Here is a 26,224-nt window from a genome sequence, read left to right on the forward strand (position 1 = left end):
CAGTACTTAGATATTAAACAGTACTTAGATATTAAACAGTACTTAGATATTAAACTCTATTTACTTAGATATGAAACAGTACTTAGATATTAAACTCTATTACTTAGATATGAAACAGTACTTAGATATTAAACAGTACTTAGATATTAAACAGTACTTAGATATGAAACAGTACTTCGATATTAAACTCTATTACTTAGATATTAAACTCTCTCTCTCATAGATATTAAACTCTCTCTCTAGATATTAAACACTCTCCTAGATATTAAACTCTCTCTTAGGAATATAATTTTGAGATCTGGCTTCAACAGTAAACTCTCTGTCACCAAAAGCCCAGCGACCAAACGTCCAAGCACCCATGTTTGGGCCATGAATGGGAAAATCTGCAGCCATTTTTTTTCCTGCGCGTTTCATCCTTAATTTTAGTTCCAGTTAACTCAATTAGTCTTGGCTGTCTTATATAACAGCGCGAGTATCGTCATTCCTTAACATAGCTCCGGTCCAGTCGTTAGAGATAAGCCTTTTGCGGCGATAACGCCGTTGCGCGCAGGTTCACCGAGACGGTCATAGGCGGCGGGCGGAAGGCGATCTTAATTGGCTGAGTTAACCCCGATTGCTGCGCTCGCTCAGGCCCTTTGAGAATAGACTGGGATTAAAGGAGACGCTGATTACTGTTTTCAAGGTCAGAAGAAGGCCGAGGCAGCGGGATATCGTATCTTCTGTTAAAAGATCTGCATATTATAGGTCATATTGGGAACACACCAGGAAAAAAACGTGCTATTCTACTTTTGCCTGTTCTTAAACAAGTAGAATAGATGTGTTTTACAGCCCTTCTAACTTTTTTTAAATGATATTTTAATATTTCTTAATACATTCTTTTTTACTTTACTTCGTAGTACTTTATACTTTTTGCTTTAATGATGAGTGATGAGTACGTTAATACTTTAGTCCTTTTTTTCTGTTTATGTTTCATATGTACTGTTAACGGATGCACTTTTTTATATGTATCCTATCTTGTGCTGACCTGACCCATCTGTCAAATTTTTAAAGTCAATGTGGCCCCCACGGGGCTGAAAAATTTGCCCAACCCTGATCTAAAGTAATACATTTAGTTCCAAAAAATCAACAAAAAGGACATTTGACAATTGTTTCAGTAGAGCAAATTTAAAATTTGGCATTACACTTGTCAACCATTATCATTATTTTTTAATGGTCCTTAACATCCTAATAATTAAAAAAAACAATGACAACATCCTGATCCATTTAGATTATTTAGCATCCCTTCACTCATCCACTACATACGACATCAAATCAATCACTAAAAACTCAAAAATAAACCCTCAATTACATCAACATCCCCTTATTTTCTCCCCTTTTTCTTCCTTTTCCATAAAAAAAAAAGTTCCAGTGCGCCACTAGTCTGTTCTGGCATCATCACCCAGTGATTGTACGCCCCTCCCCCGAGCCGCAGAGATGGAAAAAGGGGGCGTCACCGCCGCCGATCCGTATATGTTACTGCGAAAGCGCTCTCAGTCCATCAGGGTGGAGAGACGCTCCAGAGAGAAGGGCGCTCAAGGCAACAAAAAAAAAACTCGGACATAAAGCGCACAGCTCTAGCGGATCCAAACGAGTCTACAGCATCACAACAAGGGACGGGAAACTATCCAACAATGCAGTTAATATATCGACACTTGCTCAGCCTGCTGTTAGTCAGCAGCCTGCAGCTTCACCAGTTCACCGAGGGTTGCTCATGCGCCCTCACGCACCCCCAAGACGCCTACTGCAACTCGGATATAGGTAAGAAACACGGGTACATGTTGTTCTGACATATTTCTTACTTGGAATATAAGACGAGACTATTTTCAGTGAGTGGTTTGAGTATTAAATGATTGGCTAAAAACAGATTCATGACAGGTTTTGAAGTGATTTAGGGAGTCTTTCCGACACATGGGCCAAGTTTTTTTTATCGATTTGAGTGTATTAAGTGGCCCGTGGGCCAATTTTGGTCCGCTGTATAATTTTGTAGGGCCTGGGAAAGTAAATGAGTTATGATTTTTTGTTTTAGGATCAAATTAAGATGAAGAGTATAGATGTATGTTAAATTTGCTGATTTTCCCCCTTTTAAATCAGTAATTGTAATTTTTTTAATCCATTTTTTCTGTGTTTTTATATTTTTTTTGTCTCTGAATTTACAGTTTGGCTTGTTAAAAGCACTTACATGTTTAGAAAGTTGTTTTCTATGCTGATTTGACTGCAATAACGACTAAAAAAAATTGGGTTTTAGATTTTTGGATTAGCAACCAGTAATGCGAATTTTCTTGTGAAATGACTTCTTAGTAATATTCCAATTCTGTGAAGGGATCACAGGACACTGTAAAATCCCTCACTCAATGAAAGAATCATCTCTTAGTCCACGGGTGGGCAAAATATTTGGGCCAGGGGCTACATTGACTTTAAAAATGTGACAGATTGGTCAGCACAAGATAAGATACACATAAAAAAGTGCATCCGTTAACAGAACATATGAAATATTAACAGGAAAAAGGACTAAAGTATTAACATAATCATCACTCGTCATTAAAGTCAAAAGTATAAAGTACTACAAAGTAAAGTAAAAATTAATGTATTAGGAAATATTAAAATGTCATTTGAGAGAAAATAGAGGGGCTGTAAAACAGGAAAAACAAATAAGAGTGGACAGAGCTACTGCCACTGGCTTCTGCATTTGTACAACGTCAGCGGGCCGGATTAAAAGGCCTAGCGGACCAGATGTAGCCCGCGGGCCGTAGTTTGCCCCCATGTCTGTAATAGTCTAAACAGAGCACGCTGACATAAAAACACACGACTGCGAGTCACCTTGGGAGTCCTGATTTGTGCAGCTGTGCCTATTTACGCAAACATCTCCCACAAAAACACACATTCAGGACTTCTAATGTCACGCTGTATAGTAATCACCACTAGAATCAGTCAAGGTTACATCATAACTACAGTTAGGGATTGCCTAAACTTTACAAAAACATGTCTGCTTGTCACTTGAGGCAAATTTGTGTCAGATACAGAAAATCAATCGATTCGATTTGCCCATAAGTATCCTGTGGGAATAGTTTAAATTCCTCCACCAAGCTCCATGTTTACAATTTCCACCTCGTCGGTGTCTGCCAAAATCACATACCCTCGTGATCTGGATTTGAGCGATTGTGGGATCACACGAAAATGGGAAAACCACATGAGTACGGCACCCCCCAAGCCCACGGCGGCTCCCGCAAACACATTTATCCTCGCGTCACCTGACACTCCGTCGTGAGACCCAGAAAAATCCCGCCTCGAGCTTAGCTGAAACGAAAAAGCCATCACGTTCACAACAGTCAGAATCTGGAACCGACTTCAATGAGATGAGTGATCAACAACCATCCAATCCAATCTCTTTTCCGAGTTTTCCTAGCTTAGCTAAAGATGTCCGTCACGACCTTCTGAACGTCCAAGTTCTATTTTGATCTGTAAAAGCTAGAAGTTCATGCGAAATGCCAGAAAGATCGTTGAAAAAAGGTTTTATATACGCTAATGCGGCGATGGAGAAAAAGCCTCTAATTCCGACTGTCAACATCAAAGGTGACAGGGTTGAATCTTCCCGATTTACAAGGAGGCGCACTTGAGTTCAAAGTCTTTCTTTTCCTCTTGTTTTCCTGGCCTTGACCCATAATCACCCGCAGCTACTTGATTCATTGAATCTCAATTAGAGTTGAAAAGTGCCTTGTCGCAGTTTGTTTCCTGTCAGTCATGCTTAGTAATCTGCAGTGTACGTTGTAGCTTTAACACTTTCCCAGCGGGGCTCGGACGTTTGGTCGACGGTCTTTTGGTCGCCAGTCTTATGGGGACAGAGAGTTCGCTGTTAAAACCAGCTATCTATATTATATTCATGAGAGAGTTAAATATCTAAGAGAGAGTTTAAAATATCTAAGAGAGAGTTTAAAATATCTAAGAGAGAGTTTAATATCTAAGAGAGTGTTTAATATCCAAGTCCTGTTTAATGTCCAAGTACTGGTTAATATCCAAGAACTGTTTAATATCCAAGTACTGTTGAAACTAGCTCTCAAAATTATATTCATGAGAGAGTTTAATATCTAAGTACTGTTTAATATCCAAGTACTGTTTAATATCCAAGTACTGTTTAATATCAAAGTACTGTTTAATATCAAAGTACTGTTTAATATCCAAGTACTGTTTAATATCCAAGTATTGTTTAATATCCAAGTACTGTTTAATATCCAAGTACTGTTTAATATCCAAGTACTGTTTAATATCCAAATACTGTTGAAACTAGCTCTCAAAATTATATTCATGAGTTTAATATCTAAGTACTGTTTAATATTTAAGTACTGTTCAATATCTAAGTACTGTTTAATATGTAAGCACAGTTTAATATCCAAGTACTGTTCAATATCTAAGTACTGTTCAATATCTAAGTACTGTTTAATATGTAAGTACTGTTTAATATCTAAGTACTGTTCAATATCTAAGGACCAAAAGACTGGCGACCAAACGTTCGGTCATGTTTCCAGCGAGTCAGTATTGCTACAAGGCACCTGACCTGCTGGTTTGATGGCCCTTATTTGGCAGACATCACATTGCTGGTTAAGCCGCCCATTCGCAAGAGGGAAAACCAGCAGTCCTTTTTGTCGCAAAGCCCTCTGAAAGCCTGATTAAAGGCCTGGCAGCAAACTTTGACCCTGACATTTAATATCGCGCCATAACCGCGTTGGTTCCCAAGCACTTGGAGGGTGACGGGGGCAAACCTCTACATGTGTCTTGAACCAAGTCACTTGTAAGGGATTATTGCTGAGATACGCGTTTATGGCTGATGGTTGGTCCTACCGTTTTGTTTTTTTTGGTACACACAGTGGTCCTTTGTCAGGGAACCTGGTGGCTTTAAAACTTTTGCATAACTAGGGGATTAGTGACATCGCTCTCCTGGTACTACAAGCAAGGGTGGGCAAACTTTTGGGGGCCCGGGGGGCCAATTTGACTTTAAAAATTTGACAGATGGGCCGGGTCAGCACAAGATACGATACAGATAAAAAAGTGCATCCGTTAACAGTACGTATGAAACATAAACAGGAAAAAAGTACTAAAGTATTAACATACTCATTACCAATCATTAAAATAAAAACTATAAAGTACTACAAAGTCAAGTAAAAAGGAATGTATTAAGAAATATTAAAATCTCATTTAAAAAAAGATAGAGGGGCTATAAAACACACAAAAAACAAATAAGAGTGGACAGAGCTACTGCCACTGGCTTCCCCATGACGGCGCCATCTTGGGGAAAAAAACAAAACATTTGGACAACATCGGCGGGCCGAATGTGGCACGCGGGCCGTAGTTTTTCCATACCTGTACTATAGTAACCGAGTCCCAGCGCAACAAGTGAAAAAAACAAAGATTTCCAGTTATGAAAGCTTGGATGGGACAGTTTTCCCTATATGTACTTCAAATAGAATGTCGTGACAAAGGCTGGAGATGCCAGACAAGGTTGAGATGTTTGTTCCCTCGGACAGGCCTATCAAATGTCTCACTTGTACACCCCCCCTTTACTTCTTTAATGATCACAAGGCCACTCGAGTTTTCACTATTTCAAATGGACGGGCATTCATGTACAATGACTGGTCCTTAACCTTGTTAAAGAGGACATAAAGGGGCGTCTAAAATGGAAACAAAATATAGGGAAAGGTCTTTGTTGTTGGAGAACTTTTTCTTACCACTATTCCTACTCATTTTGTTTAATATGTTTTGTACAGATCACTTTAGTATGAAAAATAATTTCTTCTGCCAAAACCTTTTGTCATTTTTCAACACTGATTTTTAAACTGTAATTTATGAATGACAAGAAGCTCAACTTAAGTAATATGATTCAATACTAAGCATGAGTTTCACTTTCTGCTAAAAAGTATTAAACCCATATTTTACACAATATTCAAATTATTTAACTTTTTATTGACTTTGTACTCTATACTTTTTACTTGACTTTGTACTCTATACTTTTTACTTGACTTTGTACTCTATACTTTTTACTTGACTTTGTACTCTATACTTTTTACTTGACTTTGTACTCTATACTTTTTACTTGACTTTGTACTCTATACTTTTTACTTGACTTTGTACTCTATACTTTTTACTTGACTTTGTACTCTATACTTTTTACTTGACTTTGTACTCTATACTTTTTACTTGACCTTGTACTCTATACTTTTTACTTGACTTTGTACTTTATACTTTTTACTTGACTTTGTAATTTATACTTTTTACTTGACTTTATACTTTTTACTTGACTTTATACTTTTTACTTGACTTTATACTTTTTACTTGACTTTGTAATTTATACTTTTTACTTGACTTTATACTTTTTACTTGACTTTGCACTTTATACTTTTTACTTGACGATGTACTTTATACTTTTTACTTGACTTTGTACTTTATACTTTTTACTTTAACGATGAGTGATGAGAATGTTAATACTTTAGTCCCTTTTTTCTCTTTATGTTTCATATGTACTGTTAACGGATGCACTTTTTTACATGTATCCTATCTTGTGCTGACCCGGCCCATCTGTCAAATTTTTAAAGTCAACGTAGCCCCCAGGCCCAACAGTTTGCCCACCCCTATGCTAAAACTTTTCGACTTCTCTCTGACCTGCATTACAGGACGTATTTAACACTAGGTTGCTTTTTTCCTCCGTCTACATGCATTTGACGCAAACCTCCACAGCAGGGATTCATTTCCAGTGTTTATTTTTGAGGCAGCTAGTGTGCCGTCGTGAGAATTCCTCTCCCGCCCACTTGCTTCCCTAAACTTGGACCACTTTCTGCATACTAAAAAAAAAATGCCGTTACCCGCCTCGCTCTATTTTCTCACTCGTACGCCCGCAAATGACTCACCGCGTAGTACGTGGGCGCCAAAATGTTAAACTCAATTACGGGCTCACCTTAAGATAAAAGAGCTTGTGTAATCCTCTGCTTTCAGTGGGAGAAACCATACAAAAAATTCATTCTTACCGTGGTTACCTCTCTTATCACGAAAAAAAGACTCCCACTAATGAAAATTGATGTCACATCCTCTGCTAGGCATGAAAGTGCGTCACGGCTGCAGTATCACAAAAGGCTGACGGGGGATCACTACTTGGATGAATGAATTCAAAACATTCTCTCAAAGCGGACTTTTTGAGCCGAGGATTTTGACCTATATCAGGGTGCTCAGACGTTTGGTCGCTGGTCTTTTGGTCCCTTTTGGTCGTGGCTAAAATGGTGACAGAGAGTTTACTGTTGAAACCAGCTCTCAAAATTATATTCATAAAAGAGAAATTTAATATCTAAGAGAGAGTTTTAATATCTAAGTACTGTTTAATATCTAAGTACTGTTTAATATCTAAGTACTGTTTAATATCTAAGTACTGTTTAATATCAAAGTACTGTTTAATATCAAAGTAGTGTTTAATATCAAAGTAGTGTTTAATATCAAAGTACTGTTTAATATCAAAGTACTGTTTAATATCAAAGTACTGTTTAATATCTAACTACTGTTTAATATCCAAGTACTGTTTAATATCTAAGTACTGTTAAATATATAAGTACTGTTAAATATCTAAGTACTGTTAAATATATAAGTACTGTTTAATATCTAGGTGCTGTTTAATATCTAGGTGCTGTTTAATATCTAAGTACTGTTTAATATCCAAGTACTGTTTAATATCTAACTACTGTTTAATATCTAAGTACTGTTTAATATCTAAGTACTGTTTAATATCTAACTACTGTTTAATATCTAAGTACTTTTTAATATCTAAGTACTGTTGAAAATAGTACATATTTAGATATTAAATTGTCACTCATGAATATAATTATGAAAGCTAGTTTCAACAGTACTAACCTTAGTTCGGAGTTGGAAATATAGTTATTCGGACATCACGGAGTCACACAACTCCTCTGTCCCCGTTGCACATTCCTAGGGATGAGTGTACCACCAGCACCTAATTAGAGGCCGCTATCCAACAAATGGGGTCCTATCTGGATGTACTTGAGTTAACTCAGCAGACGCAGGATCCCTTCAAACACTTACTAAAGTATTTCTTTTCGGATGATTGGTTTTAAGGTCAGTGCGGCGAAGTATTTGGACGTAAATAAGAAGTAGGCGAAAAAAAAGTCTAGTTACAAATATGTTATCTAAGCTTAAATGCGTAATTTGAGTCACAAAAGACCTAAAAGTGGAAAAAAATGGAAGATTGAAGTACTTCTAGATGTAATATCTCAGTTCTGTCACCAACAATTTCCATATTTTAGCTCACAGCTTAACAAAACGCCAAATGCACTCATCCAAAGAGCCACATGTGGCTCCCGAGCCATAGTTTCCCTACCCCATGATCAAACAGGTGGTTTATATTGTAACCAGATGAATAAACACAACGATAAGTCTTATCTCAAATCAGGAGCTTCATTTTTCTTACATTTATTCCATTTAGGGTATTGTTAGGATCCCTATTGGCATTCGCCTTAAGGAATTTCACTTTGACCAACTTTGAGCAAGGCGTCAGGATGCCAGATGCTTTTGTTCACCCTCCTTTTTCTGGGGAATGTGAACCCCAAAGAATGTTGGAAGGAAATTCCACAAGGGGGAAGATAACATGCATACTCAGAGTTAGTTATGTCTGCGGTTGCTGGGTTTTAGGCAGCAGGTGAACTACAACCGAGAACTGATCTCTTATGCAGGTCTTGCGGGGTCTATCGGGGGCTTAATTCATCATTTCACAGTAAATCCCTTTGCTCCGACGCAAGGGAAAGCAAACATACATCGGAAAAGAGCATTAACATGAGGGTATTACGCTTTGATAAGATCTTTCACAAGGTTTGTTTTTAGTAGAAGTCACTCTACAAGTTAACTGTTTGTCTAACACACAGGCAGATTTTTTCTAAAGCGTTGCCTACTACGTCAAGAAAAGTCAATGTCCTCCAAGTGGCCCCCTTTCATTCAACTCCGCTTGGCAACAACGCAATTAATCAGATAAAGTGATTAACCGTAATGTCAACTTGTGGTCTTGAAATGGTATTATTTAATGCCTCTCGTAGTTGGCCGGGTGATGGAATGTGAGAGTTTGTCGTGCTCGGACGTTTGGTCGCTGGTTAAATGGTGACAGAGAGTTTACTGTTGAAACTAGCTCTCAAAATTATATTCATTAGAGAGAGTTTAATATCGAAGAGAGAGAGTTTAATATCTAAGTACTGTTTAATACTTAAGTAATGTTGAAAACAGTAGATATTTAGATAGTAAACTCTCATGAATATAATTTTGAGAGCTGATTTCAACAATACTTAGATATTAAACAGTACTAAGATATTAAACTGTACTAAGATATTTAACAGTACCTAGATATTTAACAGTACCTAGATATTTAACAGTACCTAGATATTTAACAGTACTTAGATATTTAACAGTACTTAGATATTAAACAGTACTTAGATATTAAACAGTACTTGGATATTAAACAGTACTTAGATATGAAACAGTACTTAGATATGAAACAGTGCTTAGATATGAAACAGTGCTTAGATATGAAACAGTGCTTAGATATGAAACAGTGCTTAGATATGAAACAGTACTTAGATATGAAACAGTACTTAGATATGAAACAGTACTTAGATATGAAACAGTACTGAGATATTAAACAGTACTGAGATATTAAACAGTACTGAGATATTAAACAGTACTGAGATATTAAACAGTACTTAGATATTAAACAGTACTAAGATATTTAACAGTACTTAGATATTTAACAGTACTTAGATATTTAACAGTACTTAGATATTTAACAGTACTTAGATATTTAACAGTACTTAGATATTAAACAGTACTTAGATATTAAACAGTACTTAGATATTAAACAGTACTTAGATATTAAACTCTCTCTCATGAATATAATTTTGAGAGCTGGTTTCAACAGTAAACTCTCCGTCACCATTTGACCGGCGACCAAAAGACCGACGACCAAAAGACCGACGACCAAAAGACCGGCGACCAAACATCCGGTCATGGAGTTGGTTGGTATCTGCTAAAAAAAGTTGTTGACTTAGCGTTTCCTCTTTCTCTCTGCAGTTATCCGCGCTAAAGTAGTGGGCAAGAAGCTACTGCGAGACGGACCCTTTGGAACAATGCGCTACGCCGTCAAGCAAATGAAAGTGAGATGAACACAATTCTACCATCGAAAATATTGTTGTTGTGGGGAACCACATCACTTCCCATATGCTTACATAACACTGCATATTTCTCATAGATGCTGACATCAGCCCACCACTTAGTCAGGAGCCAAATTGTAGGATTATATGTGGGATTTGCAAGCATTACACCTCAACCAAACTCCTCATGTAAACATTCCAACAGTCAGACACGGCATGAAATGCATAAAACAACCTTTTCAACCATAGTTCCCATTTCTATCAAGCTTTTTGACCTTTTACATGATTTATTTGGAATCTAGTCCGATGTTATAGACATGCAAATCTTACAAAATCCAAACAAATGAAGAAAACACCACCCAATAGCACACAAGTTAATATAACAGTATGTTTTGGGACTGTTGAGTCTAAACATAGATTTCCTGTTGTTCCCAGACAAAATAAATCGTGGCAGAGAAAAGCCAACACTGACTCCGCATACCTGAACTAAATAAGAGGGAACCGAGGTGCAGAGCTTAGTGACGAATAACAGGACGGATTGCCAACGCGGCATCAAAGTCGAAGCACATTACATGACATATAATCGTGTTATCTTTTGATTTACTTTGGGCCCAGCACTAATACTCATTCTCCCGCTAAGGAATGTCATCTGATAAAGCCGACATGCTTAATTTTGAACCATATAATTGACATGGAGGGCTAAGTAAAGGGTACACTACCAGGGAGAGGGTCTTTTTATCTGTTCTTCATTTTTCTCTTTTTAAAATAATTTCTGTTTCTCTTCTAGATGTACAAAGGCTTCGACAAAGTCCAGCATGTGCAGCACATCTATACAGATGCCTCGGAAAGCTTGTGCGGAGTCAAGTTTGATATCAACAAGTACCAGTACCTGATTACAGGTGAGTTGGTGAATTGGATTTATAAACAAGGAATAGTAAATAAAGCTTTTTAGACTATTGTATTGTTTCTGGATCGAAGTTTTACTCAGATATTAACCAGTACTCAGATATTAACCAGTAATCAGATATTAACCAGAACTCAGGTATTAAAAATTACTTAGATATTGACCAGTACTCAGATATTAACCAGTACTCAGATATTAAACAGTACTCAGATATTAAACAGTACTCAGATATTAAACAGTACTCAGATACTAACCAGTACTCAGATATTAACCAGTACTCAGATATTAACCAGTACTCAGATGTTAACCAGTACTCAGATATTAACCAGTACTCAGATATTAACCAGTACTCAGATATTAAACAGTACTCAGATATTAAACAGTACTCAGATACTAAACAGTACTCAGATGTTAAACAGTACTCAGATATTAAACAGTACTCATATATTAAACTCTCAAACCTTGTGAGAACTGCTTCGGAGACTCTACATCACAATACGATATGATCTCCTCTGAAAACTTCAAAATACTTCAGTTTTTTTAGAAAGGAATTCCAAAAACCACTTAACGTTTTCCTCCCAAACAACCTGTAATTATTTTAAAGCAGGAAACAACCAGCAGAAGTCATTTTATGACTTGCTATTTCTAACACAAGTGCAGTTTACTTTGGACCCTGCAGTGTTTGGTCTATGTAACCGACGCTAATCCTTGACCTGTAAAAGACCGAAACTACATCCTGGTGGGTTGCCAAGGGATGACGGCTATATTTTTCCGCCTCGGCCAGAATGACATAGTAGCAACTCTCGGGACATCTATATTAAGTCAATCTAAACACGTGGGTGTGAGAGAGAAGGACGTCTATAGTATTTCAAGAACGTGTCTCGCATTCAGCGCAATGTTAAAAGTGGGATTGTAGACTCTTTAACTCCAGTCTGGGGATGATTGTCAAATTCCATTGTGAGGGAAAACACGGCATGCAATGACCAATCCTTATGCGTATTCGTTTGTCGTAAAGCACCTGTCCCAGGAGTCGGTAAGCCGCCAACAGTCCACGGCGCCAAAAATAAACACACGGTGACCTTTGGTTATTCAGAAATAGGGGTTGACGGTTTAATTGGGCTTAACGTACGAGATTGTCTTACAAACTCGTGAGTGAATCAAGAAACTCGTTTCCAGAACGTCTTGAAAAACTGTCAGACTGGTCGCCGTGTCTTGTTTACTACTGCGCGACTTGGTTTTCCAACCACGAATGTCGTCTTAAAAGTAACACCATGGCTTTCATCATCTAATCAGCACAGGCCCACAGAGACTGACTCATCCATGTGACGATAATTAAGATTTAAATGCTGTAGCCCCCCCCACCACACTGTAGGGCTCCTTGAAAAACAGCAAACATCAAACATCCTTGACTTGTGTTTTTCTTAGGTCGGGTGTATGATGGCAAGGTATACACGGGACTGTGCAATTTCAATGAGCGGTGGGAGCGCCTCTCTCTGGCCCAGAAGAAGGGCATCAACCACCGCTACCAGTTGGGCTGCAACTGCAGGGTGAGTGCAGAAACAGACCACTATTACTACTACTATTCCTACGACCACTCCTACCACAATTCCTACTACTACAACAAATCCCACTACTACCCCATACTACAATTCCCACTACAATTCATCCTAATATTCCTACTACTCCTCCTACAATTCATCCTAATATTCCTACTATCCGCACTACAATTCCTACTATTTGTACTACTCCTACTACAATTCCTACTATTTGTACAACTCCTACTACAATTCCTACTATTTGTACAACTCCTACTACAATTCCTACTATTTGTACTACTCCTACTACAATTCCTACTATTTGTACTACTCCTAGTACAATTCCTTCTATTTGTACTACTCCTACTACAATTCCTTCTATTTGTACTACTCCTACTACAATTCCTACTATTTCTACTACTCCTACTACAATTCCCACTATTTGTACTACTCCTACTACAATTCCCACTATTTGTACTACTCCTACAACAATTCCCACTATTTGTACTACTCCTACTACAATTCCCACTATTTGTACTACTCCTACTACAATTCCTACTATTTCTACTACTCCTACTACAATTCCTACTATTTGTACTACTCCTACTACAATTCCTACTATTTCTACTACTCCTACTACAATTCCTACTATTTCTACTACTCCTACTACAATTCCTACTATTTCTACTACTCCTACTACAATTCCTACTATTTCTACAACTCCTACTACAATTCCTACCATCCTACTACCATTCCTACTATTCCTAATATTCCTACTACCATTCCTACTATTCCTAATATTCCTACTACAATTCCTACTACAATTCCTACTACTACTACAACAACAACTAAGATGGCGAGCATCCGAAAACATCTGCTAACATCATCGTCTTGTGTTATTGGCTCTTTACAAAGACCCGCTTGTTCCCAGCACTTGTAAGGAAACCACCCCTCTCCCCCACATCTAAAAAGAAACTATCAATCAAACGGTAAAAAAAAAAAACAGGTTGCCAGTGCACTTATTAAAATAACCCTGAATCAGGAAGTTGCACAACTCTCACCCCTGGATGACAATTTCTCCTAACCATTAAACACCCAAATTGAGAAGTTAAAATTGAACTTAATTTGTCCTATTCACAAGCCAAATAGGCAATCGCAGACTGCCACATTCTATCAATAAACACCGTTTCCGTTCATTACCTCCCAGGATGGTTAAGCTGCATGAATCTTCCTTTTTGTTTTCAGAAGCAAGTACTTTTTGTGCAAACACCTAGAAGTGAGAGCAGCATTTCACAAAAATACAAACTGCAATAAGCTCAACGAGTACTCAATCAATTGCATTTATACTTGATTGGGAAAATTACATGATTGCTTCTTGGGAGCAATTCAAATACTCAACCGGCTTCATTTTAACTAACATTTATATCCTTTCAGATTAAACCCTGCCACTACCTGCCCTGCTTTGTGACCTCCAAGACCGAATGTCTATGGACAGACATGTTGTCCCACTTCGGCTACCCAGGCTACCAGTCGCGACACTACGCCTGCATTCAGCAAAAAGAAGGCTACTGCAGCTGGTACCGCGGCATGAACACCCGTGATAAAACAGTCGTCAACACAACCGACCCCTGAACTTGACAGTGTCTTCCCATTACCTCCTCTTTGATGCCATTTCCCTCCCTTGTATAGTATTACAAGACTTCTAAATCCCCAAAAGACAGCCAATACATTACAGTGCCTGTTTGGTAGCACTTTTTTGGGCACTACTATATAAACCAGTGGTTTGGGAACCATTTTGACAAAAGACAGCCATAAAATAATTCATATTTTCCAACATTATTCCTTAAGAGCCATACTAAGAATTTAAAAGTCAAAATACATGAAAATGTGAGCATTTAGTATTCATTTCAGCACTTTGAAAGTAAAAAAAAAGGCTGAATTCTTTTAAAAAACATTATTTCACTGTTGCTAATCAATGAGTATGAATACAAAAGAGTCTAATGAAGAAAAATTATGATTTAAAAAGCCGGAAAACCATATACACCCATTAAAAAAGCCACATATGGCTCCTGAGCCATAGGTTCCCTACCCCTGGTATAGACCTAGCGAAACTCTATCATTCATAACTTCCATTGTCTTCAGAAACTTTAAAAAAAAATATATATATAAAAAAGAAGAATGTATGACTATAAACGAGGCCAAACAACAATATTAAAATCCATTGATTACAACCGATTGATGCAAAAAAGTCAGTTAAAAAATTGTCCATATTATGCTAGTCGAACTGTACAGATCTAAAAAGTGGCATGTTGTCCAGAGATTTTATTTTTATTGTATATAAGCTAGAGAAATGAAATATCGACTAAGCTAAAAAAAACAACCGTAAAGGCTTTATTTATCTGGATCAGATGGTAGATTTGTCGTGGATGTATATATATATATCTATAAATATATATGAAAACTAAACAAAAAAAACTGCAAAGTGTCCTGAATGGAGGACAGGATCAATTTGAATATTGTGTTGTTCTTTCTGTGATCATCATTTTCCTTCCAATCAATAATAAGCAGAGTTTTCATGTATTTTTCATGTCGATTTTCCATCTTTTCTATTTGAAATGGATGCATAAAATCATTTTTTGACTGCGTTTTCTTACTTTTGCTTTCCAGAACAGTATCTTCAGTCCATTCCATTGAATTGTAAGACATACATTTACCCCAAAGTTGGAAGAACAGCCCTAATCGCCGCTTATTATGGCCTGCTAAATTTCCTTCATACTAATTGACACACTACCAAATCTTAAATGAAGTCAATACATTAAATATAAAATTGAAGCTTTCTCATCTTTTATTATAAAGTCCGATTATCTTGACTATTCTTTTTTAAAAATTGGTTTTGGTGCTTTTTGTCCAACTGAGGGTCTTGTATGTCCATTTCTGTGGTTCACATTTATGTAAATATATTCGGGTTTGATCCTTTTGAGGATAATTTTAAAAAATCCAATCGAGGAAAGTGTGTAAAAGACTGTTTCCTGAAGTATAGCTATTTTATATTTTTATAATAAAGACTGAATGAATATATTTTTATGGTTGTTTACCTTATTTTTGTTTTATCATGTATCATAATATCATAATTATAGCTACATGTTCCAAAACAACACAACCACTATATTAATTTAATCAATTCAAGCACTTGGTGCCATTGACTGTAATAAAATCCAATTTCTATTGACTGGTAGTCAAAATAAATTGGACGTCTACCACCATCAATGGCTGCCAATGATTTAAAGTAACATAAGGGTACTTACCATCTCCATGTGGTTGGCATAGAAGGTTTGTTCGTTCAAGGGGAATTTCTCTGCGCCGAGAGATTGGTAGATCTTTATCATTTGGGAGAACTGTGAGGGGAAATAGGTTGTCTTTAGTCAAGGAGGACGGTGTTTGGACGTTTGGTCGCTGGTCAAATGGTGACATTGAGTTTACTGTTGAAACCAGCTCTCAAATTTATATTTATGAGAGAGAGTTCAATATCTAAGAGAGAGAGTTTAATATCTAAGAGAGAGAGATTAATATCTAAGAGAGAGAGAGTTTAATATCTAAGAAAGAGAGTTTAATATCTAAGAGAGAAGTTTAATATCTAAGAGAGAGAGTTTAATATCTAAGTACTGTTGAAAACATGAGATATTTTAATATTAAACACTCATGAATATAATGTTGAGAGCTGGTTTCAACAGTACTTAGATATTAAACAGTACTTAGATATTTAACAGTACTTAGATATTTAACAGTACTTAGGTATTTAACAGTACTTAGGTATTTAACAGTACTTAGGTATTTAACAGTACTTAGAAATTAAACAGTACTTAGAAATTAAACAGTACTTAGAAATTAAACAGTACTTAGAAATTAAACAGTACTTAGAAATTAAACAGTACTTAGAAATTAAACAGTACTTAGAAATTAAACAATAATTAGAAATTAAACATTACTTAGATATTAAACTTCTCTCTTAGATATTAAACATCTCTCTTAGATATTAAACATCTCTCTTAGATATTAAACTTCTCTCTTAGATATTAAACTTCTCTCTTAGATATTAAACTTCTCTCTTAGATATTAAACTCTCATGAGTATAATACACTGCAGTATTGTGAATCAACTGCAGAGTGAGTCATAATACGAGTCCCGGGAGGTCACCGGTTCGAATTGACTTACCACCCAAGGCTTGCTGCAGAAGTTGTAGATGGAGAAAAGTGAATTGATACTGGGCACGCCGCCAAAATGCAAGCCGATGACCAAGTTCCTGAAGTCCTCTCCCGGGACCATGCTGTAGGCGTGTTGACGGATCAGGACGAAATCAGGTTTGAAGGAACTGAAAACAGAAAAAAACCCAAAAAAACGACCCGTTTTACTACTTCAAATTGACCCCATCCTCTAAGCCAACATCTTAGTCAGCAGATTAACACACCACATCTGGACCCAAGGAGCTCGATTATTTACCGTCTGTGGCAGGTAAAATAAAAAAACCCAAGAGAGCACCTAATCTTTTCGGGCTATCTATCCAATTAACACAGTCTAATCCTCCCTAGGCACCAAAATGACCATTCAGGGTTATCTGTGTTTAAAAAATATGTTTCAAATCACCTTAGAAGAAGTAAAAGTCTGTTTCTGTGCAGGTAATTCACAACCAAAGATTTACATGGACACTAAAAGATACTTGCTGGTATGCTACATATTATGTGGTGTTATATTAAGTGTTGTACTGTTTAATATCTAAGTACTGTTCAAACCAGCTCTCAAAATTATATTCATGAGAGAGAGTTTAATATCTAAATATCTACTATTATTACCAGTACTTAGATATTAAACAGTGCTTAGATATTAAACAGTACTGAGATATTAAACAGTACTGAGGTATTAAACAGTACTGAGATGTTAAACAGTACTGAGATATTAAACAGTACTGAGATATTAAACAGTACTGAGATATTAAAGAGTACTGAGATATTAAAGAGTACTTAGATATTAAAGAGTACTTAGATATTAACCAGTACTGAGGTATTAAACAGTACTGAGGTATTAAACAGTACTGAGGTATTAAACAGTACTGAGATATTAAACGGTACGGAAATATTAAACGGTACGGAAATATTAAAGAGTACTTAGATATGAAACAGTACTTAGATATGAAACAGTACTTAGATATGAAACAGTACTTAGATATGAAACAGTACTTAGATATGAAACAGTACTTAGATATGAAACAGTACTTAGATATGAAACAGTACTTAGATATGAAACAGTACTTAGATATGAAACAGTACTTAGATATTAAACAGTACTTAGGTATTAAACAGTACTTAGGTATTAAACAGTACTTAGGTATTAAACAGTACTGAGATATTAAACAGTACTGAGATATTAAACAGTACGCATATATTGAACAGTACGGAGATATTAAAGAGTACTTAGATATTAAAGAGTACTTAGATATTAAAGAGTACTTAGATATTAAACAGTACTTAGGTATTAAACAGTACTTAGGTATTAAACAGTACTTAGGTATTAAACAGTACTTAGGTATTAAACAGTACTTAGATATTAAACAGTACTTAGATATTAAACAGTACTTATATATTAAACAGTACGGAGCTATTGAACAGTACGGAGATATTAAACAGTACTATTGTTTGCCTTTCAAACTCTGACATCATTCTCTTAGCTTGTTGATTTCCAGTCCTTTAAAACAACGGAAAACCTATAAAAGGGTCACGTGAGGCTTTAGCAGAGGACGATGAAGTCATCTTTGCCACCCTGATCAACTGATCATAACTCTTCCTCCAACCCCGATTTAACACAACAGTCTATTTCAATACACGGTTTCACATGTCGGAACGCTGCTACTGTCGGAGCCGTGAATATTTACGACTGCCGTTTGAATTAGTGGGAGGATGTTAAACGTGCTTACCGGGTAGTTTTGGTGCCTCCCTTGTTGACTTGCATGTCCACCATGCATCCTGATGTGACACTTGAGGCCAGGTTGATCTCGGAGAACTCTGCCTGGGGAAGAAAAAAAGCAGTTTCCTTAAGTTTGGGGGGCTACATTGACTTTAAAAATTTGACAGATGGGCCAGGTCAGCACAAGATACGATACAGATAAAAAAGTGCATCCGTTAACAGTACATATGAAACATAAACAGAAAAAAAGGACTTAAGTATTAACATACTCATCACTCATTATTAAAGTATCAAATAAATATATATTTAAACTAGTTCTTAGGCCTGCCAAAAAATATTTTTTTGATTGAGTATTTTTGTTTTGGTTTTCACAGGCCTCACCAAAAAGATGAGACGTGACCACAACAGTAGAGAGTTGAGCAAATAGCCTATAAAATCCAACTATGTGGTCCTTTTTTTCCCCCTTTGCCTATAAAAAGCCAGCACTCCATTTCAAAGAGTGGCGCAGTCTCAACAATGACTTGCAGATGCAGAAGCAAACGCTTATTGGAGGTAAATTAGATGTTATCTCCACATTGTAAATGAAGGATGTCTAGACAAGTTTTTGGCATAGATTTGTGAGAAAACATACCTGCTCAACGCGGATTTCGTACTCGCCATTCAGTTTCTTGCCTTGGAAGTACTTGGCCCTGCAAAGGAGGGGGAAAAAATATATATTTATATAATTTTCACTCTTCATATGCATATGGCTCTTAGCTAAAATATAGAACCCAGTGGTGAGAGTCCCAAATGCACCAACGTCATTGATTTCATTGATACACATTGAACTCATTGATATTCATTGATTAGCAACAGCGTAACAACATTGTCAAAATAATTCATAGACTTTTTGTACTTTAAAACTGATAAAATTACAGCACAATTTCATGTATTTTGACTTGTTAATGGAGTATGGCTCGTAAGAAAAAACATTTGAAAACCGGAACTGTTTATGTATGACTTTCTCTTTCAAAAAGCCTGGATGAAACAATTCATATTATTTTGAATATTTGAATATTTCACAAAACGTCCGGGCGACCAAACGTCCAGGCGACCAAACGTCCGGGCGACCAAAAATCCAAATTTCGGGCTAAAACTTAGTTATTTCTGGTACCTAAGTCATTGTTAACAACTTTTTAATTGGTGACACATGACTTCAAAATTGTATAAAAATGTATTTTGACTTAAAATTGTTGATTCAAGTGACAGAAACCTAAAGTATGTTTCAGTGTGAACAGGATGAGAAGCAAATCCCAAACAGCTTGTGTTGGTGACCCAAGCCCTAGTAGACATGTCGCAGAGATTCCGGACTACATTCATTGTATAGCCCGAAGCCTTTTCGACAGATTGTTGGCAGCCCATCGGGGTCAAAGGTCAGCACCAAGGACAGGGACACAACATGGCTAAGAATTTTTTTCAGCGTAATAGAGTTTTATCTAGTCAAAAATTCAAGCCGGTTTCTCTTTCAGTTCTCCTGGAAAGTATGAGTTTAAAAGCTCTGTTTAAACATCTCCTCTTGTCAAATAAACAAAACGTTATTTTTGGCTTGTTATGACTCATTCCTCTTTGTGTGGAGTATTACCTGAGGCATCTGTTTATGTAAAGATTAAGATTTGGAGGACATTTTACTAAGTAACAGCGAGCTTCAACTCCTCAGAAAAAGACAATATTATTATGTTATTTGCAATATCTCTTATACATGAGGTCAAAATACAGTTAAGGCTAAAGCCATACAAATATTAATGACATCAATTGGTCCTCTTTACCATCAGTAAAAGTCAGCGGCTTCAAACCAACCCTTGAAAACTATAAAACCTCTACTGCAGCTACAGCTGTGACACATAAAAAATAATCAATAATAACTTCATACAATTAAAATATTATTTAGGAATAAAGCCATATTTTTAATAGTTTTAATATCTAAAAGAGAGAGTTTAATATCTACTGTTTAATATCCAAGTACTATTTAATATATCCAAGTACTGTTTAATATCTAAGTACTGTTTAATATTCAAGTACTGTTTAATATATCCAAGTACTGTTTAATATATCCAAGTACTGTTTAATATATCCAAGTAATGTTTAATATATACAAGTACTGTTTAATATATGCAAGTACTTTTTAATATTCAAGTACTGTTTAATATATACAAGTACTGTTTAATATATGCAAGTACTGTTTAATATATCTAAGTACATTTGACCTGCGACCAAAAGGGACCAAAAGACCGGCGACCAAACGTCCGGTCACGCAACTAGGTTACCCAGTACTAATTCCAATTGATTCTTGTTCCAATGCCATTTAATTTGAATTTGGATCAATGGCAATGTTCAGGACTTCTGTGAATTTAACTGAAAAAGTTATTATTCAAAACAGAGTTCAAACACGGGGCCAGCCTTTTTGCATCTTCTCCCAAGAAAGACTAATAGCGCAGAATTTTTGTTGGTGGCAATGATGCCCTTTTGAGACTTTCTGCCTCGGCCCTGTGTACCACATTTGTGCACCCCCTCATTACCAGAGTCCAAGCCTGTCAGGCCGTTGTGGCGTTTCCCCAACGACCCCTGCCTCTCAGCTAGAATGCTCAGGAGGAAAAAGGAACCATGGATGATCACCAAGCTCAAAAAAACCCACAAAGAATCTGACGGGAGGGGACGAGTACAAGTATACTGCACTACTGCACCATATTTGGTTTTGTTGTCGCAAGTGGAACAGTTCAATTTCGATTTGTGAAGTTGTTTAAAGACGTTGTCCTTCAAGTGGGACAGTAAAAGACAACATGTTTACGACAATATGTTTCCAAAGCAGCAAGTAAACATTTACCCTTATTTATAGGGCGCACTTGCAAGAATTCATGCAAAAAAAAGTCTAAATTTCAATAATCATGGTCGCTTGTTGAAGTATTTTGACATTAAGGACCTGTATTATTATTTATATTTTAAGTATTTATTCTCACAGTAGTTTGCAGATACTGTCCTCTCCTGGCCATGAATTTTTACTACAACACAAGAACCTAAAAGATATCAGATGAAGAACAGCGCCACATAGTGGTCAGAAGGAGAAACTACACTTTAAAAACCTCAACCAACAGCGTTCTATTCTATATCACCAAAAATGTGACCTTAATCTATAACAACTTTAATAACTGCGTACTTTCCAAGATTAAAATCTGTTATCAAACTTATTTATCCTCTGTGTAGAGTCATTTTCATAATCAGCGAGGAGTGATGGACCCTCCGGATATACACACCACGCATTTGAGGGAAAATTGGTCAGTTTATCTCAAATGGCAGAAAGTGGGATGCACAATCTTCATCATATGGCTGTCAGCGGGGTGGATTAATTTAGTGATGGTTTTTAAACTTGGCTATCATCCCCACAGAGCTGTTAGTGCTGCCGTGTAATGATCCCTGCTGATGATTAATTCATAAGGCTGGAAATAGAGAGTAACACATTAGCTCCCCACTGATGTCAGGCTACAAAATGACAATTCATGAGATGCTAGAGTGCTTTATTCAGTCAGGCTTACATCATAAAGGAATTACTACTCTGCAACTTGAGCAATGATATCCAGGGATCTATAATTGAAGCCGTTTGGTCGGCGGTCTTTTGGTCGCCGGTCTTCTGGTGCCTTTTGGTCGCCGGTCTTTTGGTGACAGAGTTTACTGTTAAACCAGCTCTCAAAATTATATTCATGATATTTCATATATAAGAGAGAGAGTTTAAAATCTAAGAAAGGGAGTTTGAAATCTAAGAGAGAGAGTTTAATATACAAGTACTGTTTAACATCTAAGTACAGTTTAATATTGAAGTACTGTTTAATATCGAAGTACAGTTTAATATCAAAGTACAGTTTAATATCGAACTACAGTTTAATATCAAAGTACTGTTTAATATCGAAGTACTGTTTAATATCGAAGTACTGTTTAATATCGAAGTACAGTTTAATATCGAAGTACAGTTTAATATCGAAGTACAGTTTAATATCGAAGTAGTTTAATATCGAAGTACAGTTTAATATCAAAGTACTGTTTAATATCGAAGTACTGTTTAATATCGAAGTACTGTTGAAACCAGCACTCAACATTTTATTCATGAGTTTAATATCTAAGTACTCTTTAATATCCAAGTACTGTTTAATATCTAAGTACTGTTTAATATATATGTACTGTTTAATATATAAGTACTGTTTAATATCTAAGTACTGTTTAGTATCTAAGTACTGTTTAGTATCTAAGTAGTGTTTAATATCTAAGTAGTGTTTAATATCTAAGTACTGTTTAATATCTAAGTACTGTTTAATATCTAAGTACTGTTTAATATCTAAGTACTGTTTAATATCTAAGTACTGTTTAATATCTAAGTAGAGTTTAATATCTAAGTACTGTTTAATATCCAAGTACTGTTAAAACCAGCTCTCAAAATTATATTCATGAGAGAGAGAGTTTAATATCTAAATATCTTCTCTTTTCAACATAAATAGGTACTCACCAATCTGTGTGTTGATCATCAACGACAAGCAAGATCTTGGGTTTGCGGGCAACAGGTTTAGGAGGTGGACCGCTTGCAGTTGGAGTTCCCTCAGCACCGGTGGCTGCCGCCGCCGCCGCCGACTTGGCATGAGCGGCGGCTGCTGCATTCTGCGCCAACTGGGCGCTCTTCACCACGCTAGAGAAGGAGCTGAGGAAGCTACCGGCACCAGAGGAGCCAGGGCCAGAACTCGGAGCCTGGGCCGGGACGCACGGGGGCTGCCGTCGCTCGGTGGCCGGGGAGGCCGGCGAGGAAGTGGAGGAACCCGTCGGGGTGGGCTTCTGCAGGTCCATCATGTAGCCGTTGGGCAGGTTGGCCACAAAGCTGCTGTCTGAGAGACGCCGGCGAAGGTAGTTCATGGCGACTGTGGCTGGTGGGGGGCGGTTGGGCCAGAGGAAGTTTGCTGTGATAAAAAGTCCTAAAAAAAGGGAGAACAATATTATTTAAGAATTCTTTGGGTTTGCAACACCGATTTGCTATTGTTTTTGACCCTTTATTTATTTATCCCGTATTCGGGAAATTTTGTTGTCACAGTAGCAAGAAGGTGAGAATACAGACACAGAAAAAGACATTTTAGACATAAATAGATAGTAAGTTAATAAATACTTACATGAATAAATATATATAAATAAGCATGTTGCTGAAATATAAATATATATATACAGTGTTCCCTCGCTACTTCGTGGTTCAGCTACTGCGGACTCGGAGCTTTGCAGATTTTTTTGGGGAAAAAAATACAAATATTACATTGAAACAACATATTTTAGTGTTTTTTGTTATAACATGAATTTCACTCCCTCTACCCGTATTCTATATGGTGTACTGTATACAGGGGGGTACAAAAATGTAAATAAATAAAAAATTGAATTTTTCTTTTTAAATTAAATTCAAATTAAGCATTTTTGAAGGGGAATCCCTACTTCGCGGAAATGCACTTATCGCAGGTGGTCCCGGTCCCTAATAACGGCGATAACCGAGGGAACACTGTATACATATACATGTACATGCATATGGTAGGTCCTAACACAGCCATTTTTGTTGTTAAAGAACCTGACAGCTGATGGGAGGATGTACAATAATAATAAATAAAATGAAAAATGAATAGACCAATTCTGTTTCTACTGGCACTATCCCATCCCACACTCAGATTTTTAGTGTGAATTACCCTAAACACACACACACACACAATCATACAATAATATATAACAATAATCCAATCCAATATCATGCTTAGGAATCAACATGTTTCCTTAGTGACAGCAGCAGTGCTGCAATTTATCTTTTATTATTCATGACAGTCTGAACTGCGGGTTCACGAGTGCAAGTGATATGTTTTACTCCTACTTTTCCCCATGATCCTAATCATATTTCGTTCCTTTTAAGAACAATTCTTCGACATGTAGCCATCCTCTTCACTCGCTTGTGGGAGGCTGGTGTGAAAGTCTGCTTCTTATTTGGAATCACAGCAAATCTTGCCAGGAGAATAAAAAAAATGAACTTCTCGGCTTAGCTAGCTATTGGAACTTGCATCTCGCGACTTCCCAAGCCAAAAAGTTTTGGTTTTTTTCCAAAAGAGAGAAACTGAGAATGCTGAAAGAACATTGGAGGCGCCTCCACGTTGGCAAGTCAGCGCCCCCAACCCTTCGGAGGCTAAAATTAGAAGTTCCTTACAATTTAATCAATTGATTTTGTTGATTAATAATGCTTTACACAATTATGGGCTAGGGCTAAAGTCTGCAGATGATGCTAAGGCAGGGGTGGGCAAACTTTTAGGCCCGGGGGAGACATTGACTTTAAATATTTGACCAGATGGGCCGGGTTAGCACAAGATACGATACATATAAAAAGTGCATCAGTTAACAGTACATATGAAACATAAACAGGAAAAAAGGACTAAAGTATTAACATACTCATCACGCATCATTAAAGTAAAAAGTATAAAGTGCAAAAGTAAAAAGGAATGTATTGACAAATATTAAAATGTAATTTGCAAAAAGATAGGACTGTAAAACAAAACAAAAACAAAGTGGACAGAGGAAAGAAACAGGAAAAAAGGACTAAAGTATTAACATAATCATCACGCACCATTAAAGTAAAAAGTATAAAGAACAAAAGTAAAAAGAAATGTATTAACAAATATTAAAATGTAATTTGCAAAAAGACAGGACTGTAAAACAAAACAAAAACAAATAAGAGTGGACAGAGCTACTGCCAAAGGATTCTGGGTAACAGCGCCATCTTGGGGTTACAAAAACTAAACAAAATACAATAAATAAATTTCCAAAAATGGACAACATCGGCGGGCCGGAAAAAAAAACTAACAGGCCGTATGTAGCACGCGGGCCGTATTTTTCCCATGTGCTCTATGCTAAGGGAACCCCTGCAGAAAGCTGAGGATCCCTCACTACCTGCACCACAATCGCCATCATCACAATAAAAGATCAACGAAGCACGTCTTTTGCAACCCCCTTTTTAATGCCGATGCGGGGGATTCCAAGATAGAAACCGAGAAAACTGCGTTTTATAGCTCCATTGTGTAAGATCCGCGACAGGAATCTCCCTTCGAGTATTGCAAGAAAGAAATCAAATTACCTGAGCGGTTGACAGCAGTGATGTTAGACAAGCTCCCTGCTTTTTTTGCTGTATTATTATTATGATGCAGATTTTTCTTTATTTATTTGATTAGTATTGTTATTGTTATGATTATATTTGAGGTGCACTGCTGCTTCCTTCCTTGTTGTCCTCTTGATAATTCCAAGCAAACGAACCAAGCTCCCCACCTTTTCTCACTCTCCCTTGATTGCACGCTCACTCGCTTCTTCCTCGCAATGCATGCTGGGAAAAGGAAAAGGGGTGCGTTCATTACTGCAGTCGTTATTTATTTATTTATTTATTTTTTGCTCAATGGAAGGATGGGGATTTTGGTGCGTGATTGTTAGACATGATGTTTGTTTGTTATGAAATATATATTTTTAAAGAGGATAATATGGGGAAAATAATGTTAAAGGGAAATTAATACTAGGAGTTAGGATAATATATATATATA

General features: G+C 36.7%; 2 protein-coding genes across 2 annotated transcripts in view; one reads left to right on the forward strand and one right to left on the reverse strand.

Moving 5' to 3' along the window:
- The window catches only part of syn3 (synapsin III), a 39,259-nt gene extending 13,254 nt beyond the window's left edge, over positions 1-26,005 (reverse strand). Inside the window, exons 1-6 of the mRNA XM_077709288.1 lie at positions 25,771-26,005; positions 23,140-23,596; positions 19,243-19,300; positions 18,622-18,713; positions 16,869-17,025; positions 15,962-16,051 (exon numbers count right to left, since the gene is read on the reverse strand). Coding sequence (XP_077565414.1) covers positions 15,962-16,051; positions 16,869-17,025; positions 18,622-18,713; positions 19,243-19,300; positions 23,140-23,537 — 795 coding nt within the window. The 5' untranslated portion in view covers positions 23,538-23,596; positions 25,771-26,005. The remainder of the gene's footprint in view (positions 1-15,961; positions 16,052-16,868; positions 17,026-18,621; positions 18,714-19,242; positions 19,301-23,139; positions 23,597-25,770) is intronic.
- LOC144181479 (metalloproteinase inhibitor 3) lies at positions 1,547-15,734 on the forward strand. Its single transcript, XM_077710000.1, has 5 exons — positions 1,547-1,797; positions 10,138-10,220; positions 11,005-11,116; positions 12,547-12,668; positions 14,091-15,734. The coding sequence occupies exons 1-5, from the start codon at positions 1,671-1,673 to the stop codon at positions 14,286-14,288; spliced, it is 642 nt and encodes a 213-aa protein (XP_077566126.1). The 5' UTR covers positions 1,547-1,670; the 3' UTR covers positions 14,289-15,734.
- Positions 26,006-26,224: the final 219 nt, after the last annotated feature.

The sequence above is a fragment of the Stigmatopora nigra genome, chromosome 23, assembly GCF_051989575.1.
Source record: "Stigmatopora nigra isolate UIUO_SnigA chromosome 23, RoL_Snig_1.1, whole genome shotgun sequence".
Taxonomy (NCBI): Eukaryota; Metazoa; Chordata; class Actinopteri; order Syngnathiformes; family Syngnathidae; genus Stigmatopora; species Stigmatopora nigra.